This window comes from Pongo pygmaeus, chromosome 9 (genome assembly GCF_028885625.2).
Source record: "Pongo pygmaeus isolate AG05252 chromosome 9, NHGRI_mPonPyg2-v2.0_pri, whole genome shotgun sequence".
Classification (NCBI taxonomy): domain Eukaryota; kingdom Metazoa; phylum Chordata; class Mammalia; order Primates; family Hominidae; genus Pongo; species Pongo pygmaeus.
Window position 1 is genome coordinate 119,096,225 of NC_072382.2, and position 18,538 is coordinate 119,114,762.

An 18,538-nucleotide genomic window follows, 5' to 3' on the forward strand; every position below is an offset into this window, starting at 1 on the left:
CCGCGACTCCCTGTCCGTTCTCCTAACTCAGTCCTTTGCAGTAGAAAGCCTTCCCTTCTACTCGGCGCACTCCATCTCTTGCGTTAGCAGCTTTTCAGCGTTGACTCCCCAAACTACTCCAGCCAGACCTATTTCCTGAGCTCAGACCTGCTTACTGTCATCGTCAGCCTTCCCAGGTCCCTCCAATCTGTTTCTCCTCTTGTATTTCTTATCTCAGTGAAGGGCTTCACCATTCACTCAGCCAAGTCTGTCCCTGGAATTTATTCATCTAATACATACAGCAAACATTTGTCGGACATGTCCTGTCTTCTAGACAGTGTAGTAGGTGGGGCTGCCTATTGGACGAGGCATAGAAATGAACACATCTAGAAATGATAATCACAGTGTTCTGGCTTTAGTGCTCTGATTTCCCTCCTCTCTCCCGAAGTTCAATTCCTGTATTCTGCCTCTTAATTCCCCTGGAATCTGGCCCTTCCTTTCCATCCTCACAGACACTGACTTAGTTCGTAATTTCTTGCTTGTGCTTTCAGGATAACTTCCTAAGTGGTCTCTCTGCCTCAGTTCTTGTCCTCCTGTAATTAGTTCTTATGCAGCTGTCAGAATCATTTATTTATTTTAGAGGCAGGGTGTTGCTATGTTGCCCAGGCTGGAGTGCAGTTGGTATTCACTGGTGTGACCCTAGTACACTGCAGCCTCAAACTCTTGCCCTCAAGCCATCCTCCCACCTCAGTCTCCTGAGTAGATGGGATTACAGGCGTGCACCACCATTCTTGGCTAGAATCCTCTGTCTGACCTACAGATCTGATCATGCCAGTCTCCTTTGTGAAATCCTGTGATGGCCCCTCATCATTTACAGGATGGAGCCTCAGTTCTTCCCGGCCCTTTATAATATGCTCTTGCCTTTTATTCTAGAGCTGTCTCTTGCCACTCCTCCCACTGTCCCTTGCACTCTGGTCATGTCAGAATGGTTAAGAGTTTGGGCTTTGGAGTCAGACATGGATACTTACATATTCTGCTCTACCGTTTATTAGCTGTGAAAACCTTGGGCAAGTTTTTTTTTTTTTTTTTTTGAAATGGAGTCTTGCTCTGTTGCCCAGGCTGGAGTGCAGTGGTGCGATCTTGGCTCACTGCAGTCTCCATCTCCTGGGTTCAAGCGATTCTCCTGCCTCAGCTTTCCGAGTAGCTGGGACTACAGGTGGGCATCACCACTCCTGGCTAATTTTTTGTATTTTGGTAGAGACGGGGTTTCACCATGTTGGCCAGGCTGGTCTGGATCTCCTGACCGCATTATCCGCCCACCTCCGCCTCCCAAAGTGCTGGGATTACAGGTGTGAGCCACTGCGCCTGGCGTTTTTTTTTTTTTTTTTTTTTTTTTTAACTTTGCTAAGCCTCAGTTTCCTTATTTGAAAAGTGAAGATAATTCTATTTTGCTGAGAGGATGAAGTGAGATGATGTATATAGAGCACTTAGTACAGTTCCTGGAACATAGGGAGTGTTCAGTGACTATAAGCTTTTGTTGTCATAATTAATTCTTTGCACCTACCTTATGCTTTTCTTCTTTTTTGCCTTTGTGCATGTTGTTCCTCTGCTGTGAATTCCCTTACTCCGCTTATCCTGGGGATCACCTGCTTATCCTTCAAGAACTATCTCAATGGTCCTCTGCTCTGTGAGGCTTTCCCTGATCTTCCTAAGATTATTTGCCCTCACCTTTGTGTTCTGTTATATATTATGTTACTTCCTTTAATGCACGTAACACATTTTGTAGTCATGTGTTTACGTGTTTGGTTTTCCAGGTAGGCTGAGCTCAAGTTCAGGGCCATGTGTAGTCAGGTTTGTAGCCCTAACACATCGCACAATGTCTGGGCCATGTGTAGTCAGGTTTGTAGCCCTAACACATCGCACAATGTCTGGCCCATGGTGGGTGTTCAGTAAGTGATTACTTGGTGCGGTGACTCACGCCTGTAATCCCAGCACTTTGGGAGGCCAAGGCGGGCGGATCACCTGAGGTCAGGAGTTCGAGACTTGGCCAACATGGTGAGACCCCATCTCTACTAAAAATACAGAAATTAACTGGGCGGGTTACAAATACAAAAATTACAGGCAGGTGCCTGTAATCCTAGCTACTCGTGAGGCTGAGGCAGGAGCATCACTTGAACCTGGGAGGCAGAGGCTGCAGTGAGCAGAGATCGCGCCATTGCACCCCAGCCTGGGTGACAAGAATGATACTCTGTCTCAAAAAAAAAAGAAAAAAAAAAGTGATTACTTAATGTCTGAATGGCCTTAACTTATATTGCCTGGTGCTGGATATGTCCTTTGGAGCAAGGTAGAATAAACCCTTTTAAATATGTGAATAGCAATAATAATAATGTAATGTCTAACATTTATTGAGATCTTAGTATATTTTAAGCACTTTACATGTATTGAATCATATAAGCCTCACAACACATTGTGATGGATATTATTAGTACTCTCATTTTATAGATGAGAAAACTGAGGCTGCCTAGCTAGTAAGAGGCAGAGCTGGGATTCAAAGCCAAGAATGTTCCAAAGCCTTTGCTCATTACCACTGCATAATCAACTCTAACATCTTCCATCTTCTTCCCTTTACCTTCTCCAGTCATTCTTTTCTGTGGTCAACCTTTGTAATTGTTGGAACAGGGTGGAAGAAATAAATATACAGGGAACCCTCATTGTGCCTGTGAGTGTATATGCTCTGTTAGTGTGCAGATGTGCAAAACTCTAGCTGTGCTGACAAAGTACAGGGCAAGGTAGCCACGATATTGAAGGACTGGGAAACAATGATATGTATTGAATGGAGGAGAATGGGGAATACTTAGCCTACCTTAGCTAGAGAATCCTAGGGTGTCCCCTGATGAGCAGAAGGCAGACTTGAGATACCAGGAACATTTTTTAGAACCTGATTATTGGCTTACTATTAGACCTTCTAATAGTTAAGAATTATCTAACTATGGAATTGAAAATAGAATCTGTAATACTAGCTAAATTTGTGTAACTTTTTCTGTATACAGGGACTGTGCTAGGCACTTTATTTTATAAGTGTTGTTTCATTTTACTTTCAGGCTTTTTGATTTTTATTAAGATTGTTTGAATTATACACATGCAGTTATTGAGGCTGAGAGAGGTGAAGCACCTTGCCTAAGGTCATACAGCTGCTAAGTGAGAGAGCTGGAATTTGAATCCAGGTCTTCTGTCTCCAAAGCTGGTGCTTTGACCACTATGCTGTCTGTCACTGGAAGCACAGAGAGGAAAATTTTAGCATGGGAAGGAAGGTGGACCAAAACTACTGAGGGTCTTCCTAGCTCCTGAGATTCCTTGTGTGTTTTTTTTTTGTTTTGTTTTGTTTTTTCAGATAGGGTCTCACTCTGTTGCCCAGGCTGGAGTATGGTGGTACAATCATAGCTCACTGCAGCCTCGAACTCCTGGTCTCAAGTGATCCTCCCACCTCTGCCTCCCCACTTTACACTCTTTATGTAACTCTGTCTTCTTTTCCATCTGATCACATAGCTCCTGCCTCAGCCTTCTGAGTAGCTGGGACCACAGGTGCACGCCACCAGGCCTGGCTAATATATATATATCTTTTTTTTTGTGGAGACAGGGTCTCACTATATTGCTCAGGCTGGTCTTGAACTTCTAGGCTCAAGTGATCCTAGGCCTTGGTCCCCCACAGTATTGGGATTACAGGTGTGAGCCACCACACCCGGCCTATTCCTTGGTTTTATATTAGCAGTTACAGCAGTAACTGAGCTCCAACAGCTTACATAGGCTTATTTTAGGCTTTGTTGGAAAATTCCAGAGGAGGAGACATTGCCCTCAGAAGTTTGTGGTTTAACAGGAGAGGTAAGACACATTTTCATGAAAAAAGTAATATTGGCCAGGCACGGTGGCTCACTCCTGTAACCCCAGCACTTTGGGAGGCCGAGGCGGGCGGATCACCTGAGGACAGGAGGTCGAGACCAGCCTGACCAACATGGAGAAACCGCGTCTCTACTAAAAAAATACAGAATTAGCCAGGCGTGGTGGCACATGCCTGTAATCCCAGCTACTCGGGAGGCTGAGGCAGGAGAATCGCTTGAACCCGGGAGGCGGAGGTTGCAGTGAGCTGAGATCGCACCATTGCACTCCAGCCTGGGCAACAAGAGCGAAACTCCTCCGTCTCAAAAAGAAAGAAAGAAAAAAATAATAATATTGAGAGAAATCTGTCTGGGAACACATGAAAATTATGAGCTCAGTGCTAAGGTGGTTCTGGGTTGACAGGAGAGGATGCAATTGGCCGGGAAGGCTTCCTGGAGGAAATGTGTGAGCCATTCCTTTTTTGCCTGATTCTGAGATTGGTAGGAGATGCATGAGTGCAGTTGGATGACCCCTCCCAACTCTGCGGCTCACAGAAGGTCTCAGGCTAGGCAGCAAGTAGATCTCACTGGATTTCGTCTCATCTATTGGTAACTGCTACATCGTGAACAATGTTGAGGGTTCTGAGGCCATGTCTAGGGTGCCATGATTGACTAGTGATGTCCTTCACAGTTTTAGGCCTGGAGGAAAATAGTAGGACATGTCCTATTTATTTGCCATGGCAGATCTAAGGGCTGCATTCTTATTTATTTATTTATTTTAGAGACACTTGCTCTGTCACCCAGGCTGGAGTGCAGTGGTGTTATCATAGCTCACTGTAGCCTTGAACTCCTGGGCTCAAGGGATCCTCCCACCTGAGCCCCCCAAGTAGCTGGGATTACAGGTGTGTGTCACCATGCATGGCTGATATTTTTAATTTTTTGTAGAGACAGGATCTCACTCTGTTGACCCAGCTAGTCTCAAACTCCTGGCTTCAAGTGATCCTCCTGCCTTAGCCTCCCAAAGCCCTGTTATTACAGGTGTGAGCCACAGTGCTTGGCCCAAGGGCTGCATTCTTAGACTTCTCATCCTCTGTTACCACTCCAACTCAGGTTACCATTGCCTCTTACCTAGCCTAGCTCATGGTTTTCTACCTTATATCTCTGCATCAGCCCTGATTTTCTTTCCAATCTGGCCTCTACTTTAGGGTGTACTCCTAGTAGCTTCTGGAGTAATTTTTCAAAATGTGTATCTGGAAAAACCATTTCCTGGCTTCCATTTCTCTCTCTTTTTTGAGACAGGGTCTTGCTCTGTCACTGAGGCTGGAGTGCAGTGGCACAATCAAGGCTCACTGCAGCCTTGACCACCTGGGCTCAAGTGATCCTCCCACCTCAGTCTCCCCTGTAACTGGGACTACAGGTATACACCACCACACCTGGCTAATTTTTAAATTTTTTTGTGCAGGGTAAGACAGGGTCGTCTTATGTTGCTCACAGTGGTCTAGAACTCCTGGGCTCAAGCGATCCTCCTGCTTTGGCCTCCCAAAGTGCTGAGACTACAGGCGTGAGCCACTGTGCCCAGCCCTAGTTCTCTTACGATAAAGGGCAAGTCTGCATGGCCTGGCTCCCACTGGCCTCCCCAGCATCCTCTCCAACTGTGCTGCTTCTTGCCTTGTGTTGCCCTCTGCTGAAGGACTTTTGCATGCATCTGTTAGAACACGCTTTCCTTTTTTTCTTTGTCTAGTGAATACCTACTCATCCTTCAGTTCTCAGTGTAGGCATCATCTAAATCAGGCTTATTTCCTTCAGAGCACTTCCCTCGGTTCTAATTATACATTTCTCTGTGACTGATTGGTTTGTCTCCCTCCCTTCCCAAACTAGCTCAAGAGTAGCAGCAGCTGAATCTGTTTTTAATCACAATTGCATCTCTAGCGCCTAGAAATAAATGCACGTGGTAGGTGCCCAATAAATATTCCTCGAATGAGTAGATGATCTTTAGTAGCCATCCTGCTACTACATACAGACAAATAGATACGACTTCTCTTCCCATGTTCCTTTTTTCTTTAACTCATTGCCCTTTTGGACCTGTCCTTGCCCACATCTTTTCTAGAGCCAGATAAGGTAAGGAAAGAAGGTAGAATACAACCCACCCATATTTTAATTTTTTTCTGGCAGAACATTTATTTGAATTTGGATGATCCATGAATTCATATTTTCCAGAGTTTTCCTGATCTTTAAGTAGTTAAATATATCACCAGGTGCGGTGGCTCATGCCTGTAATTGCAGCACTTTGGGAGGCCAGGGCCGGTGGATCACCTGAGGTCAGGAGTTTGAGACCAGCCTGGCCAATGTAGTGAAATCTGATCTCTACTAAAAATCCAGAGATTAGCCAGGCATGGTGGTGGGTGCCTGTAATCCCAGCTACTCGGGCGGCTGAGGCAGGAGACTAGCTTGAACCTGGGAGACAGAGGTTGCAATGAACCAAGATCGCGCCACTGCACTCCAGCCTGGGTGACAGACTGAGACTTCATTTCAAAAAAAAAAAAAAAGGTAAATATAGATCATTATGTATATAGCGAATTAGTCTTGTTGCCATGTGGACAGAGACTACCTGTCCTGTGCTTTCTGGAGGTGGGATGCATCCAGGGGATAACATTTCTCAAATGCAGAATTTCTCAAATTCTCTGAGGTAGTTAAGATAGTACCTCGTATAGGGCACATGCTTGAGAAGTGCTTATTCACCCTAATGTTCAGGCCACCATTGGGCCCTCCCTGCCCGTGGATCCTTTCCTTTTCTCTACTCCTCTCCCTAAGAGGATTAAAGATTCAGGTGACTCTCTAAGCCACCAGGCAGTGGGCCCCATCTGCCACCCTGGTTCCTGGTTCTTTTCTGCTCAGCTTTTTAGTCAGCAGTGGTCAGGCCTACGTTGCCTCTGACTGTGTGTGTAGCACAGTGGGGCATCATGTCTGCAGGACATTACGGGTTCTTCTGAGGGTTGGGAGCACATTCCCGCTTCAGCTTATGTACTGTTGAAAGAAGCCCTTTTCCTTTGGTGTTTTCTTCCTGCTTGGAGGTAGCATGGTGGGAATGAGGGGCAGAAGCTGGCTCCCTTCGGGTTTAGTGTACTGACAAAGGGAACCATGTCTTGTGAGTCCTAAGGCAGGACTCCTCTGTTGCCTACCTCTTAGCTGTCATGGTACAGAGAGCGGGGCCACAGTAAACAGTCCCTGATGGATCCTTTGTTGCTTGTCAGGGGTCTCTAGGAACCTTGGAATAGGTTCAGAGTCTCCAGATCCAGCCATTTCTTTTCTAAGCCAGAACCTGACTTTTTTTTTTTTTTTTTTTTTTTAAACCAGGAGAAATAACTTTATTTGGACTGAGAGCTGGAGAACGAAAATAGGACCTGAGACAGTATATTGGGCTAAGGAGGAGAGGTGAGGTTCCAAAACAGCAGTCAAAGCTCATCGACCAAACGGACTCTACTTCCCAGCAAACTTGCAGTTAGTGCAACCAACAAAAGGCCTGCTGGGGAATGTATTTGCCACTAAATTCCCCAAGTATGCCAACATTACAAAAAAGATAGAGGTTTTTAATCATAATTAAATTTCCACAAACCTCCCCAATCACAAGTATTATAAGCAGAAGTAAAAAAAATCACATTTTACAGATCTCAAACTTGTCTTCAACATTTAGTTCATCATCTTCAAAAAAATAGCTCCCCTGCTAAACTCATTAGCTATATGATCTATCCAAGCAGCAAGAAGATGGCCAGGCCATGGCAATCCTCTTCCCATTTTCCCTAGGCACTCAGGACTCCACAGCAGGGTGAGGCTCAGGTTGGGGGGCGGGTGGGGGGGAGCACAAGGGCTACTTTCCCCCAGTACAACATGGTATCTGAAGCTTGATGGGAGAGCAGAACTGGTGAGACTTGAGGGAAGGGTCAAGGGCCTGTATTCAGTCAGAATCGCTGCTGGAAGAGGAGGAGAAAGAGGAGGAGGAATGCTTTCCGTGCTTGTGGTGCTTGTGCATCTTTTTATGAGCTTTCTTCATTTTCTTCTGCATCTTCTTGTCCACTATCACTGCTGGTCCGACCATGCCAGGAGACAAGGGATTCACAGGAGGGATTCCAGGGGCAGGTGGTGGGTATGGAGGAAGGTGGGGACCTGAGGATTGGCATCCTGGATACCTTGGCTGTGGTACAGGATGAGGGGCCCCACCTGGGGGGAAAGCTGGATTGCCCTGGGGACCTCCTAGGGGAGGAGGACAGGAGCCTGGGGGAAAGGGTGGATTGATAGGTGGTGGGTGGGCAGGATTGGAACCTCCAGGGCACCCAATGTTGGGGGGATATGGATTTGGCCCTGGCCGTCTGGCACTGGGATTCTACATGTATAGGTGTGTCCTCCAGCCTTTCCACAGCAGCCTGGGCTTGATGCGTTCTCCCAGATCCTGACCCTTTTAATGGCCGGGCCTTTCTGCTTGAAGAGGGCCGTTTCATCCTTGCTGCTCCAGGAGGAACAGTGGTAGCTTCTGAGGAAGTGGGGACTGGAGAGGTCAGGACTTGTGGCTCTAGACTCCTGTTGGTCACATCTGGTGTGGCCAACTGCTTTGCAGGTTGGGGAGGTGCTCTGAGCAGGGCTGTGTGTGGCAGCAGTTTCCCAGGCAACCTGCTTCATCAGGCTGCAGCATGGGAGCTGCCATGGGGAGAGTTGGTGGGTACTGGGGTCCTGAGGTAGGGGTGGGAAGAGAGGAGCAATTCTAGAAGTGCACCAGCTTCTCAGTTGAAGAATTTGGCACCGCCCCATCCCTGGAGCTAGAAACCTTGGATTCAAGCTGGACTTCTGTCTTTGCTTGGGCTGCCATAACACAATACCATAGACTGGGGGGCTCCAACAACAGAAATCTCTTTTCTCATAGTTCTGGAAGCTAGAAGGCCCACATCAAGGTCTGTTCCTGGTTCCTGCCTTGCAGACAGTTGCCTTCTTGCTGTGTCCTCAGATGGTAGAGAGAGAGAGCTCTAAGCCACTAGGCAGTGGGCCCCATCTGCCGCCCTGGTTCCTGGTCCTTTCTCTCTTCCTCTGCTTTTAATCCTATCAGGCCATTTAACCTTAATGACCTCATTTAACTTTAATTACCTCCTAAAGAACCAGTCACATTGTGGATTAGAGCTTCAATATGTGTATTTTTCTTACTTTGAGAGGCTGAGGTGGGAGCATCGCTTGCACCCAGGAGTTCAAGACCAGCCTGGGCAACATGGTGAGACACCATCTCTGTTAAAAAAAAAAAAAAAAAGTAAAATATATACATATGTGAATTTTGGAGGGAGGTAGCTCCTTTCCACTTTTCCCCCATATCCTGGTCCTATTAAGCTTAACATCACTGGGTCCGTTCTGACTGTCTCTTCTTCATTCCCCTGCTTCTGCCCTAGTTAAAGCCCTTACCATCTTGCCCCTGGGCAGCAGCCTCTTCAAGTGGTTTTCCTGACCCCAGTCTCTCATTTCTCCAATCCAGCCATGCCAGTCTTGCCAGAATTCTTATCCTAAAAAAAAGGCCACCCTGTGATACTTTGTTTCACCAGAGCCCTCAGTGACTCCCCTCTGGTGTAGGACAGGGTGGAGGCTCTTTAGCATGGTCTACAAGGCTGTCTGTGACCAGCCGGTCACACATGCTGGTATCCGCACTCTGGAACACTTGTCTGTGCAAGATGCTCCCTCTGTCTAGAATGCCTTTCTCCCCCATCAGAATTCTTGCCAGCCTCCCTTCCTTCCTTCCTTTCTTTGGGGAATTTTTTTACCCTTATCTAAGCACTCCCAGAACAGGAAGTTTTTTTCCCTTCTGCCTTCTGCTGCTCTTGAGGTCGTTCCCGCCACTGGATTGTAAGCTTCCTGAGGGCATGTTGGATATGAATCAGGACATCCAGATAGGAATATGTGTTGAGATGGGGGTGTGCCATGGAGATGTGCTGGTGTATGGGGGTCTGTGTGCTGCTGGTTATTTTGGTGTCACTAGGATTTTCTACTTGGTGGTTCTGTATTATAATTGTTTTTTCTATCTGGGGGTGGTACAAAGTCAAACTCTTGACAGAGCCAGGCTTGAAGATGTTTTGTGGTTCACCAAGTGTTCATCAAGCCTTTGGGAGACCTTTCCCAGGCGCAGAGCCTGTGAGCCTTGAGTTGTTGGTTTCACCCTCCACTATACCTGGAGCCCGGGAAGGCCCTGGCCAAATTGCTCTGCAGGGTCTGGTTTGACCCAGATGCTCCATGACCCAGTGCCAACTTTTCCCCTGTTAAGCTTGGTCACTGATTTTTCTCTTTTGGTGGGTGTCTCTGGGATCTAGGTGTTTGAGCCCAGATGAGTCATGGCTGGACGACCCCTCCGCATAGGAGATCAGCTGGTTCTGGAAGAAGATTATGATGAGACCTACATTCCTAGTGAGCAAGGTAACAAGTTTGCGAAGAGGGCTGTGGTGTATTGTGTTTGTTTTTTGAGGACAGGGATTATGTCTGGTTTATTTTTGTTCTTTCAGTGCAAAGTATGATAGATGTACAGAGTTGCTTAGTATATTTGGGTTAGATCAGATGTGAGCCTACCTTGGCCTCTTGCCTGGTTTTTTTTTTTTTTTTTTTTTAATTTCTTTCTGTTGCCCAGGCTGGAGTGCAGTGGCATGATCTCATCTCACTGCAACCTCTGCCTCCCAGGTTCAAGCGATTCTCCCACTTCAGCCTCCCGAGAAGCTGGGACTACAGGCGTGCACCACCACACCTGGCTAATTTTTGTACTTTTAGTAGAGATGGGTTTCACCGTGTTGTTCAAGCTGGTCTCGAACTCCTGACCTCAAGCGATTTGCCTGCCTCCGGCTCCCAAAGTGCTGGGATTACAGGCGTGAGCTGCCTTGCCTGGCTACTTGCCTGTTTTTGTAAATAAACCTTCATTGGAAAACAGCCACACTGGTTTATGTATTGTGTGTGGCTGCTTTTATGCTACAGCTGCAGAGATATGTGGCTGTAAGAGAGGTATATGACCCACAAAGGGTAAAATAGTTACTATCCGGTTGTTTACAGAAAAAGTTTGCTGTCTCTGGGTTAGAGCAATGATTAGATTTAAATGGAAACATAGTAGGGGATATCTAAATACAATGTGTTCTGAGACCAGGGGAAACCCAATTTCCTAAGCACAAACTTAGAGCAGTGTTTTTTTAAACAACAATAACATTATTAATAACAATAACAACATAACTTATGTGCCAGCGTCTGTTTTAAGCACTTTACATGTATTACCTTATTACCTTTTCCTTTTTTTTTTTTTTGAGACAGAGTCTCACTCTGTCACCCAGGCTGGAGTGCAGTGGTATGATCTTGGCTCACTGCAACCTCTCCCTCCCGGGTTCAAGCGAATCTCATGCCTCAGCCTCCTGAGTAGCTAGAACTACAGGTGCCCACCACCACACCTGGGGAACTAATTTTTGTATTTTTAGTAGAGAAGGGGTTTTGCCATGTTGGCCAGGCTGGTCTCAAACTGACCTCAAGTGATCTTCCCACCTCCACCTCCCAGAGTGCTGGGATTACAGGCAGGAGACACCATGTCTGGCCCATGTATTACCTTTTCAACCCTCACTGCAACTCTATGAGTTAGGTACTATTATTATCCCCATTTTATAGATGAGGAAACCAAGGCACAGAAAGATTAACTTTCTGTGGATATACAGTTCTATTCTAAGTGGTGTTGTTAGAATCCACCTCCAGGTATTCAAACTCTAGGGCCTGCACTTTGTTTTTTGTTTTTTTTGTTAGTTTGTTTTTTTTTTTGAGTTGGAGTTTCTCTGTCGCCCAGGCTGGAGGGCAGTGGCAGGATCTGTGCTCACTGCAACCTCCGCCTCCCAGGTTCAAGTGAATCTCCTGCCTTAGCCTCCATAGTAGCTGGGACTACAGATGCGTGCCACTATGCCTGGGTAATTTTTTTGTATTTTTAATAGAGACGGGGTTTTGCCATGTTGGCCAGGCTGGTCTCAAACTGACAAGTGATCTGCCCTTCTTGGCCTCCCAGAGGATTGGGATTACAGGCATGAGCCACTTGTGCCTGGCTATAGGGCCTGTACTTTGAAGCACTATGCAATTATTTGGAGTGAAAGTTTCTTTGAAATTCTGACGAGTTATGATCTAGGCATACAAAGTTTGCTTATAATTCAGGTGGTTCATGGACCTGCGAGCAGGGTTCACAATTCTTGCATCTCAAAGAATACATGGATCTCATGTTAAATGCTGGACTTTGCTTATAGCATAGGGTGTTTTTTTGTTTTCCATATTTTTGTTTTTAGAGACAGTCTTACTCTGTCACCCAGGTTGGTATGCAGTGGCTCCATCATAGCTCACTGCAGCCTTGAACTCGTGGGCTCAGGTGATCCTCCCATGTAGCTAGAACTACAGGTGCATGCCATGTGTCTGGCTAATTAAAATAAATTTTTTTGTAGGGATAGGATCTCAATGTGTTGCCCAGGCTAGTCTTGAACTCCTGGGTTCAAGTGATCCTCCTGCCAAAGTGCAGGGATTACAGACATAAGCCACTACGACTGGCCTCTTTCTTTCTTTCCTACTTTCTCTTTAGAGATGGGAGTCTTGCTTTGTCGCCCAGGCTGGAGTGCAATGGCGTGAGCTCGGCTCACTGCACCCTCCAGGTTCAAGTGATTCTTCTGTCTCAGACTCCCGAGTAGCTGGGACTACAGGGGCATGCCACCACACCCAGCTAATTTTTGTATTTTTAGCAGAGACAGGGTTTCACCATATTTGTCAGGCTGGTCTTGAATGCTTGACTTCAGGTGATCCACCTGCCTCGGCCTCCCAAAGTGCTGGGATAACAGGTGTGAGTCACTGCACCTGGCCATGAATGGCCTATTTCTTAAATTTGTATACATTTGGTTGCTGTTGTAAATGGAGTCAAAGGTTTTTCTAAGGATGTTTATAAAAACTTTCTTTGGCCCAGTCCAGGTGTAGGCATTCTAACCTCAAGCCACCGTTTTCTTTTCCTGGGCTATCTCAGTAGCTTCCTAATTAGCCTTACTGTTTCTAAAGCAGATCATGTCAGGGCTGTGCTTTTAGTCCCCCCCACCATCCCCAGTATACTCAATGTAACACCCTTGATGGGATTGCAGGGCTCTGTGACCTGGCTCTCTCTGCCAGTCACATTGGCCTTTTTTTGTTGTTTGTTTTTTTTTGAGACCGAGTTTCACTCTGTCACTCAGACTGAAGTGCAGTGGTGTGAACTTGGCTTACTGAAGCCTTGACCCCTTGGGCTCAAGTGATTCTCCCACCTCAGCCTCCCAAGTAGCTGGGACCACAAGTGCATACCATCAGGCCCAGCTAATTTTTGTATTTTGTTGGTAGAGATGGGGTCTTGCCATGTTGCCCAGGCTGGTCTTGAACTCCTGGGCTCAAGCGATCCACCCACCTTAGTCTCCCAGCGTGCTGGGATTACAGGTGTGCATCCATACCTGGCTATACTGGCTTTCTGACAGTCCCCAGAGCTACTGGTTGTCACAGATCCTTTGCACCTGTGCTTCTTCTGCCTGAATGCTCTTTCTCCAGTGCTCTGCATGGCTGGCTCCTTTTGCTTATGCAGGTTTCAGTTAACTGTCAACATTGCTGAGAGGCATTCCTTGGCCATAATTATTATTATTATTATTATTATTTTGAGATGGAGTTTCACTCTTGTTGCCCAGGCTGGAGTGCAATAGCTCGATTTCTTGACCATCATTTCTAAAGGAATGCTCTTCCACCCTGATGTTCTCTAGCTCCTACCTCATTTACTTCCTTCATTGCATTTATCAGAAGCTTTAATTTTTTGTATATTTATCTATTTACTTCATTGCTGGCTGTCTCTTTTACTAGAATGTAAGCTCCATAAGGGCAGTGACTAGTTTTTTTCTTATTCATGGCTCATAGTGACTGGTACATAGGAGGCACTCAAAAATATTTGTGAAAAATGAATAAATTAGTCTCTGGCCAATCAAGTTCCAGGCAGTCCTCTGAAAAAATATTTTTTCTTTCCTAGTTCCCAGGTATGTCAACCTCCAAATTTTCCACTGAGATGGCTCATTGGTGATGCCCTTCTGGCCTGGGCTATTACCAGCTTAAGCATTGATGTCATTTGAATATTTATTTAATCATTTCTGGGGGTTCTGGTGGTTCTGGTGACATGTTCCAGTGGTTATCTCATTTATCTTTTTTCCTGTACATGAGATAGCTCTTTTTTTTTTTTGGACAGGATTTCACTCTTGTCGCCCAGGCTGAAGTGCAATGGTGGGATCTCAGCTCACTGCAACCACTGCCTCCTGTCTGAAGCGATTCTCCTGCCTCAGTCTCCTAAGTAGCTGGGACTATAGGCACATACCACCATGCCCAGCTACTTTTTGTATTTTTTATATAGACGAGGTTTCTCCATGTTGCCCAAGCTGGTCTCAAAATCCTGAGCTCAAGTGATCTGCCCGCCTTGGCCTCCCAAAGTGCTGGGATTACAGGCATGAACCACCATGCCTGGCTGAGATAGCTCTTAAGTCAGTACATATATCTCCACTGTCCTTCAGTTCTGTGGCAAAAGAGCTTTTCGAAATTCTTGATTTCCAGAGTACAACAAAATTTTTGTTTGTTTGTTTGAGATGAAGTCTTGCTTTGTCCCCCAGGCTGGAGTGTAGCCGTGACCTTCTCAGGCTCATTGCTGCCTGTCTCTTCTACTAGAATGTAAGCTCCCACCTCAGCTTCCTGGGTAGCTGCATCTATAGGCACATGCCACCATGCCCAGCTAATTTTCGTATTTTTTGTAGAGACGGGTTCTCACCATGTTGCCCAGGCTGGTCTTGATCTCCTGGACTCAGGCAATCCTCCCACCTCGGCTTCCCAAAGTGCTGGGATTACAGGCATGTGCCACTGCACCCAGCCAGAACAAAAGTTTTAGGGTCCATAATATATTGCAAGATTGAAAAAGAGGCAACTCCCTTCATGGAAGGGAGGGTTCAGTGAGTGGGGGTTCAGCCTGCTTGAGTATCATCCACTTTCTCAGCTCAGATAGTTCCCTGCCCCTAGGCAGAATCAATCACTGCCTTCTCTCTGCTCCCATAGCATACAGGACATGTCTTCATTACAGCACGTGTCACCTGTGTTGTACTTAATTGTGTGTTTGTAACGTCGTCAAGGAGCTTAGTCACTTGTAGTTGTTCAGTACATGCTTGTTGATTGAATGATGAGTGCTTTTGCACCAGACTTTTGCATATCTTGGGAGAGCTTACTACCTTCTGGTAAGGCTGTGCTCATCCTGGATGGTTCTGGCTATGGTTTGGGGGTTCTTCCCTCTGAGGCCCCTGCTGGAATGAAGTCTTGGTTTTATTTTATTTTTTGCCTTTTTTTTTTTTTTTGAGACGAAGTCTTGCTCTCATTGCCCAGGCTGGAGTGCAGTGGCGTGATCTCGGCTCACTGCAACCTCTTCCTCTCGGGTTCAAGCAATTCTCCTGCCTCAGCCTCCCGAGTAGCTGGGATTACAGATGTGCGCCACCACCCTGGGCTAATTTTTGTATTTTTAGTAGAGATGGGGTTTCACCATGATGGCCAGGCTCGTTTCGAACTCCTGACCTCATGATCTACCTGCCTTGACCTCCCAAAGTGCTGAGATTACAGGCATGAGCCACGGCACCTGGCCTATTTTTTGGGTTTTTAATGCTTGGCTTCAGATTATATCATTGTGTGGCGATAGCATGCTTGGATTCAAGTGTACTATTTGTAAATTGTAAGGAAACAATTATGTATATTTATTGTTTATAATTTAAAGAAATACGATTTTCTCATTGATGGAGAGAAAAGACAAAGTAGAAAAAAGATTGTGAGTTTTTTTCTTCTTTTAATCTCTCTTACTTTCCCACCTCTGCCTCTCCTTGCAGAAATTCTTGAATTTGCCCGGGAGATTGGTATTGATCCCATCAAGGAACCAGAACTGATGTGGTTGGCGCGGGAGGGCATCGTGGCCCCACTGCCTGGAGAGTGGAAACCATGGTAAGTCAGCAGGGGGTGCAGCCCACTGACTTGGCCTAGCAGAGGCAGAGGGAAGCTAATACTGGAGATCGATTTGAACTGGCCAGCTTTTCCAAGCCTATCCTGTACAGTCAGGGACCCCCCCTCTGCTATGCTGCCTGCTATTTCAGGCTTCAGTGTAGGCTGACTGAACGGTCCCTGGTCCCTAGGATGGGGTTCAATGCTTGTATCAAAGGCCACAGGAGCTACTGCCCTGGGTCTGGTCCTCTAGCACCAGCATCTGTTTAGGATGTGCTGAGGGGTTGTTGTTGCTCCTTGCAGACTGATATTGTAAGTGACAACTTTACCTCCTTAGCGTGTCTAAGATGGATGCTGGTCTTGCCGGGCACAGTGGCCCACGCCTGTAATCCCAGTGCTTTGGGAGGCCGAGGTGGGTGGATTGCTTGAGGTCAGGAATTCGAGACCAGCCTGGCCAAGATGGTGAAACCCCGTCTCTACTAAAAATACAAAAAATTAGCTGGGTGTGGTAGTGCACACCTGTAGTCCTAGCTACTCAGGAGACAGAGGCAGGAGAATAACTTGAACCCGGGAGGCGGAGGTTGCAGTGAGCCGAGATTGCGGCACAGCACTCCAGCATGGGCGACAGAGCAAGACTCCATCTCAAAAAAAAAAAAAAAAAAAAACCAAAATAAATAAATAAAACTACTACTTAAAAAGATAAAATAAAATAAAATGGATGTTGATGTTAAAGAGGTTTGCAGTGAGGCCATGCAGACCAGCAAAGGGTTTCTGTGTCCCTTGGGAACACTTGGCTCTGCCATATCTGAATTGATGTAACCTATTCATGAGTAGGTTCACGTTCATGGATTCATTGATATTTTCAATTTTGGCTAGAGCTCTTTGAGTTGGAAGGAGCAGTGATTCACTCAGGTTGTCTCAGGGAAACAGAGGTTTATGGAGAGGAAAGACAGAGTGGCCAAGGTGGGGAGCTAGAAGGAGCCATGTCGTTGCCTCTGTCTCCCTCCTTCTCCTGAGGACTGCAGTGCTCCCTGCTCATGGTGACACTGTTCTCCATGTTCTCTGTGTCTACTCTGTCCTCCTGTCTTGCATTGCTCTTCCTAATCACATGCATAGAGCTCTCTCCAGCTTGTCTCCCTAAAGTGAGTGCCATAAATTTACTTCCTACCTTAGACTGGGATTTTCCTATGCTTATCCCAAACTGGTCCTCAGGTATCCTAGGGGTCCCCTCTTCTGCTGGTTTTGTGCAATTTTGTAGACAAGGCGTAATCATCCTGTTCTTGTTCATACCATTCACTGTGTTGGCCATAGCTCAAAGTGATTACAGTTGTCGCCTTACTGTTAGCTGAAGAATCACAGTCCTTCTAGCTTTTCCTCATGTGGCAGGCTGCTGGTTTTTTTGATTTTTTTTTTTTTGAGATGGAGTTTCGCTCTTGTTGCCCAGACTGGAGTGCAATGGCACGATCTCGGCTCACTGCAACCTCCACCTCCCAGGTTCAAGCGATTCTCCTGCCTTAGCCTCCTGAGTAGCTGGGATTACAGGCATGCACCACCACACCTGGCTAATTTTGTATTTTTAGTAGAGACAGGGTTTCACCATGTTGGCCAGGCTGGCCTCGAACTCCTGACCTCAGGTTGTCCACCTGCCTCGGCCTCCCAAAGTTCTGGGATTACAGGCATGAGCCACTGAGCCCGGCCTGTTCTCTTGATCTTTTTAGCCGCCTTTCCTTTAACCTTCTCCCACCTCTATTGAAGTAAATTTGTCAGGACTTTACACAATGTTTGAGGTGCTGAGGGCTTCTGCTCATGTTTGTAGGATAAGTTTATGGGAGTGGATTCTGTTTCCAGTACCTAGCTTGATGGATGGAAGGAAACTGTCATTGGTTATGGGCCAGCTGCATACCAGCTTTTATGCCAGCTGCCTTTATATACCTGCTAGTGGTGGCTAACACCCTTTTTTATCCTATAAGGAGAGTGTGAATTATTTTTCACTTTTTTTTTGTTTTGTTTTTTTGAGATGGAGTCTTGCTCTGTCGCACAGGCTGGAGTGCAATGGCGCAATCTTGGCTCACTGCAACCTCGGCTCACTGCAGCCTCTGCCTCAGCCTCCTGAGTAGCTGGGATTACATGCGTGTGCCACCACGCCGGGCTAATTTTTGTATTTTTAGTAGGGACGGGGTTTCACCATGTTGATCAGGCTGGTCATGAACTCCTGATCTCATGATCTGCCCGCCTTGTCCTCCCAAAGTGCTGGTATTACAGGTGTGAGCCACCGCGCCCGGCCTATTTTTCACTTTTTAAAGTAAGTTGGCCAGGCATGGTGGCTCACACCTGTAATCCCAGCACTTTGGGAGGCCGAGTTTGGAGGATTGCTTGAGCTCGGGAGTTTGAGATCAGTCTGGGCAATGTGGTGAAACTCTGTCTCTATAGAAAATTCAAAAATTAGCTGGGGGTGGTGACATGCACCTTTAGTTCCAGCTACTTCGGAAGCTGAGTTAGGAGGATCGCTTTAGCCTGGGAGGTTGAGGCTGCAGTGAGCTGAGATTGCATCACTGCTCTTCAGCCTGGGGGACAGAGAGAACTTGTCTCAAAAACAAATAAAATGAGTCATTAAAATGTAGGTATATATACATCTTACCCTTCTTCTTTACCCACCTTTAACC

General features: G+C 46.4%; 1 protein-coding gene and 1 pseudogene across 16 annotated transcripts in view; one reads left to right on the top strand and one right to left on the bottom strand.

Annotated features, from left to right (window-relative positions):
- CEP164 (centrosomal protein 164) overlaps positions 1-18,538 on the top strand; it is a 91,901-nt gene that overhangs the window by 7,052 nt on the left and 66,311 nt on the right. For 11 of the 16 annotated variants that reach the window (XR_010127647.1, XR_010127648.1, XR_010127646.1 and 8 more), the window contains exons 2-3: positions 10,184-10,286; positions 15,767-15,878. Coding sequence is in view for 13 of the 16 variants with exons in the window: in XM_063671482.1 (XP_063527552.1) it covers positions 10,205-10,286; positions 15,767-15,878 (194 nt within the window). In the remaining 3 variants the exon portion in view is untranslated. Of the gene's footprint in view, positions 1-6,230; positions 6,399-7,205; positions 7,284-10,183; positions 10,287-15,766; positions 15,879-18,538 lie in introns of all 16 variants that reach the window. The other 5 variants (XM_063671477.1, XM_063671476.1, XM_063671484.1 and 2 more) reach the window with 2 other exon arrangements.
- Positions 7,745-8,235, bottom strand: LOC129008118 (proline-rich protein 13-like; annotated as a pseudogene).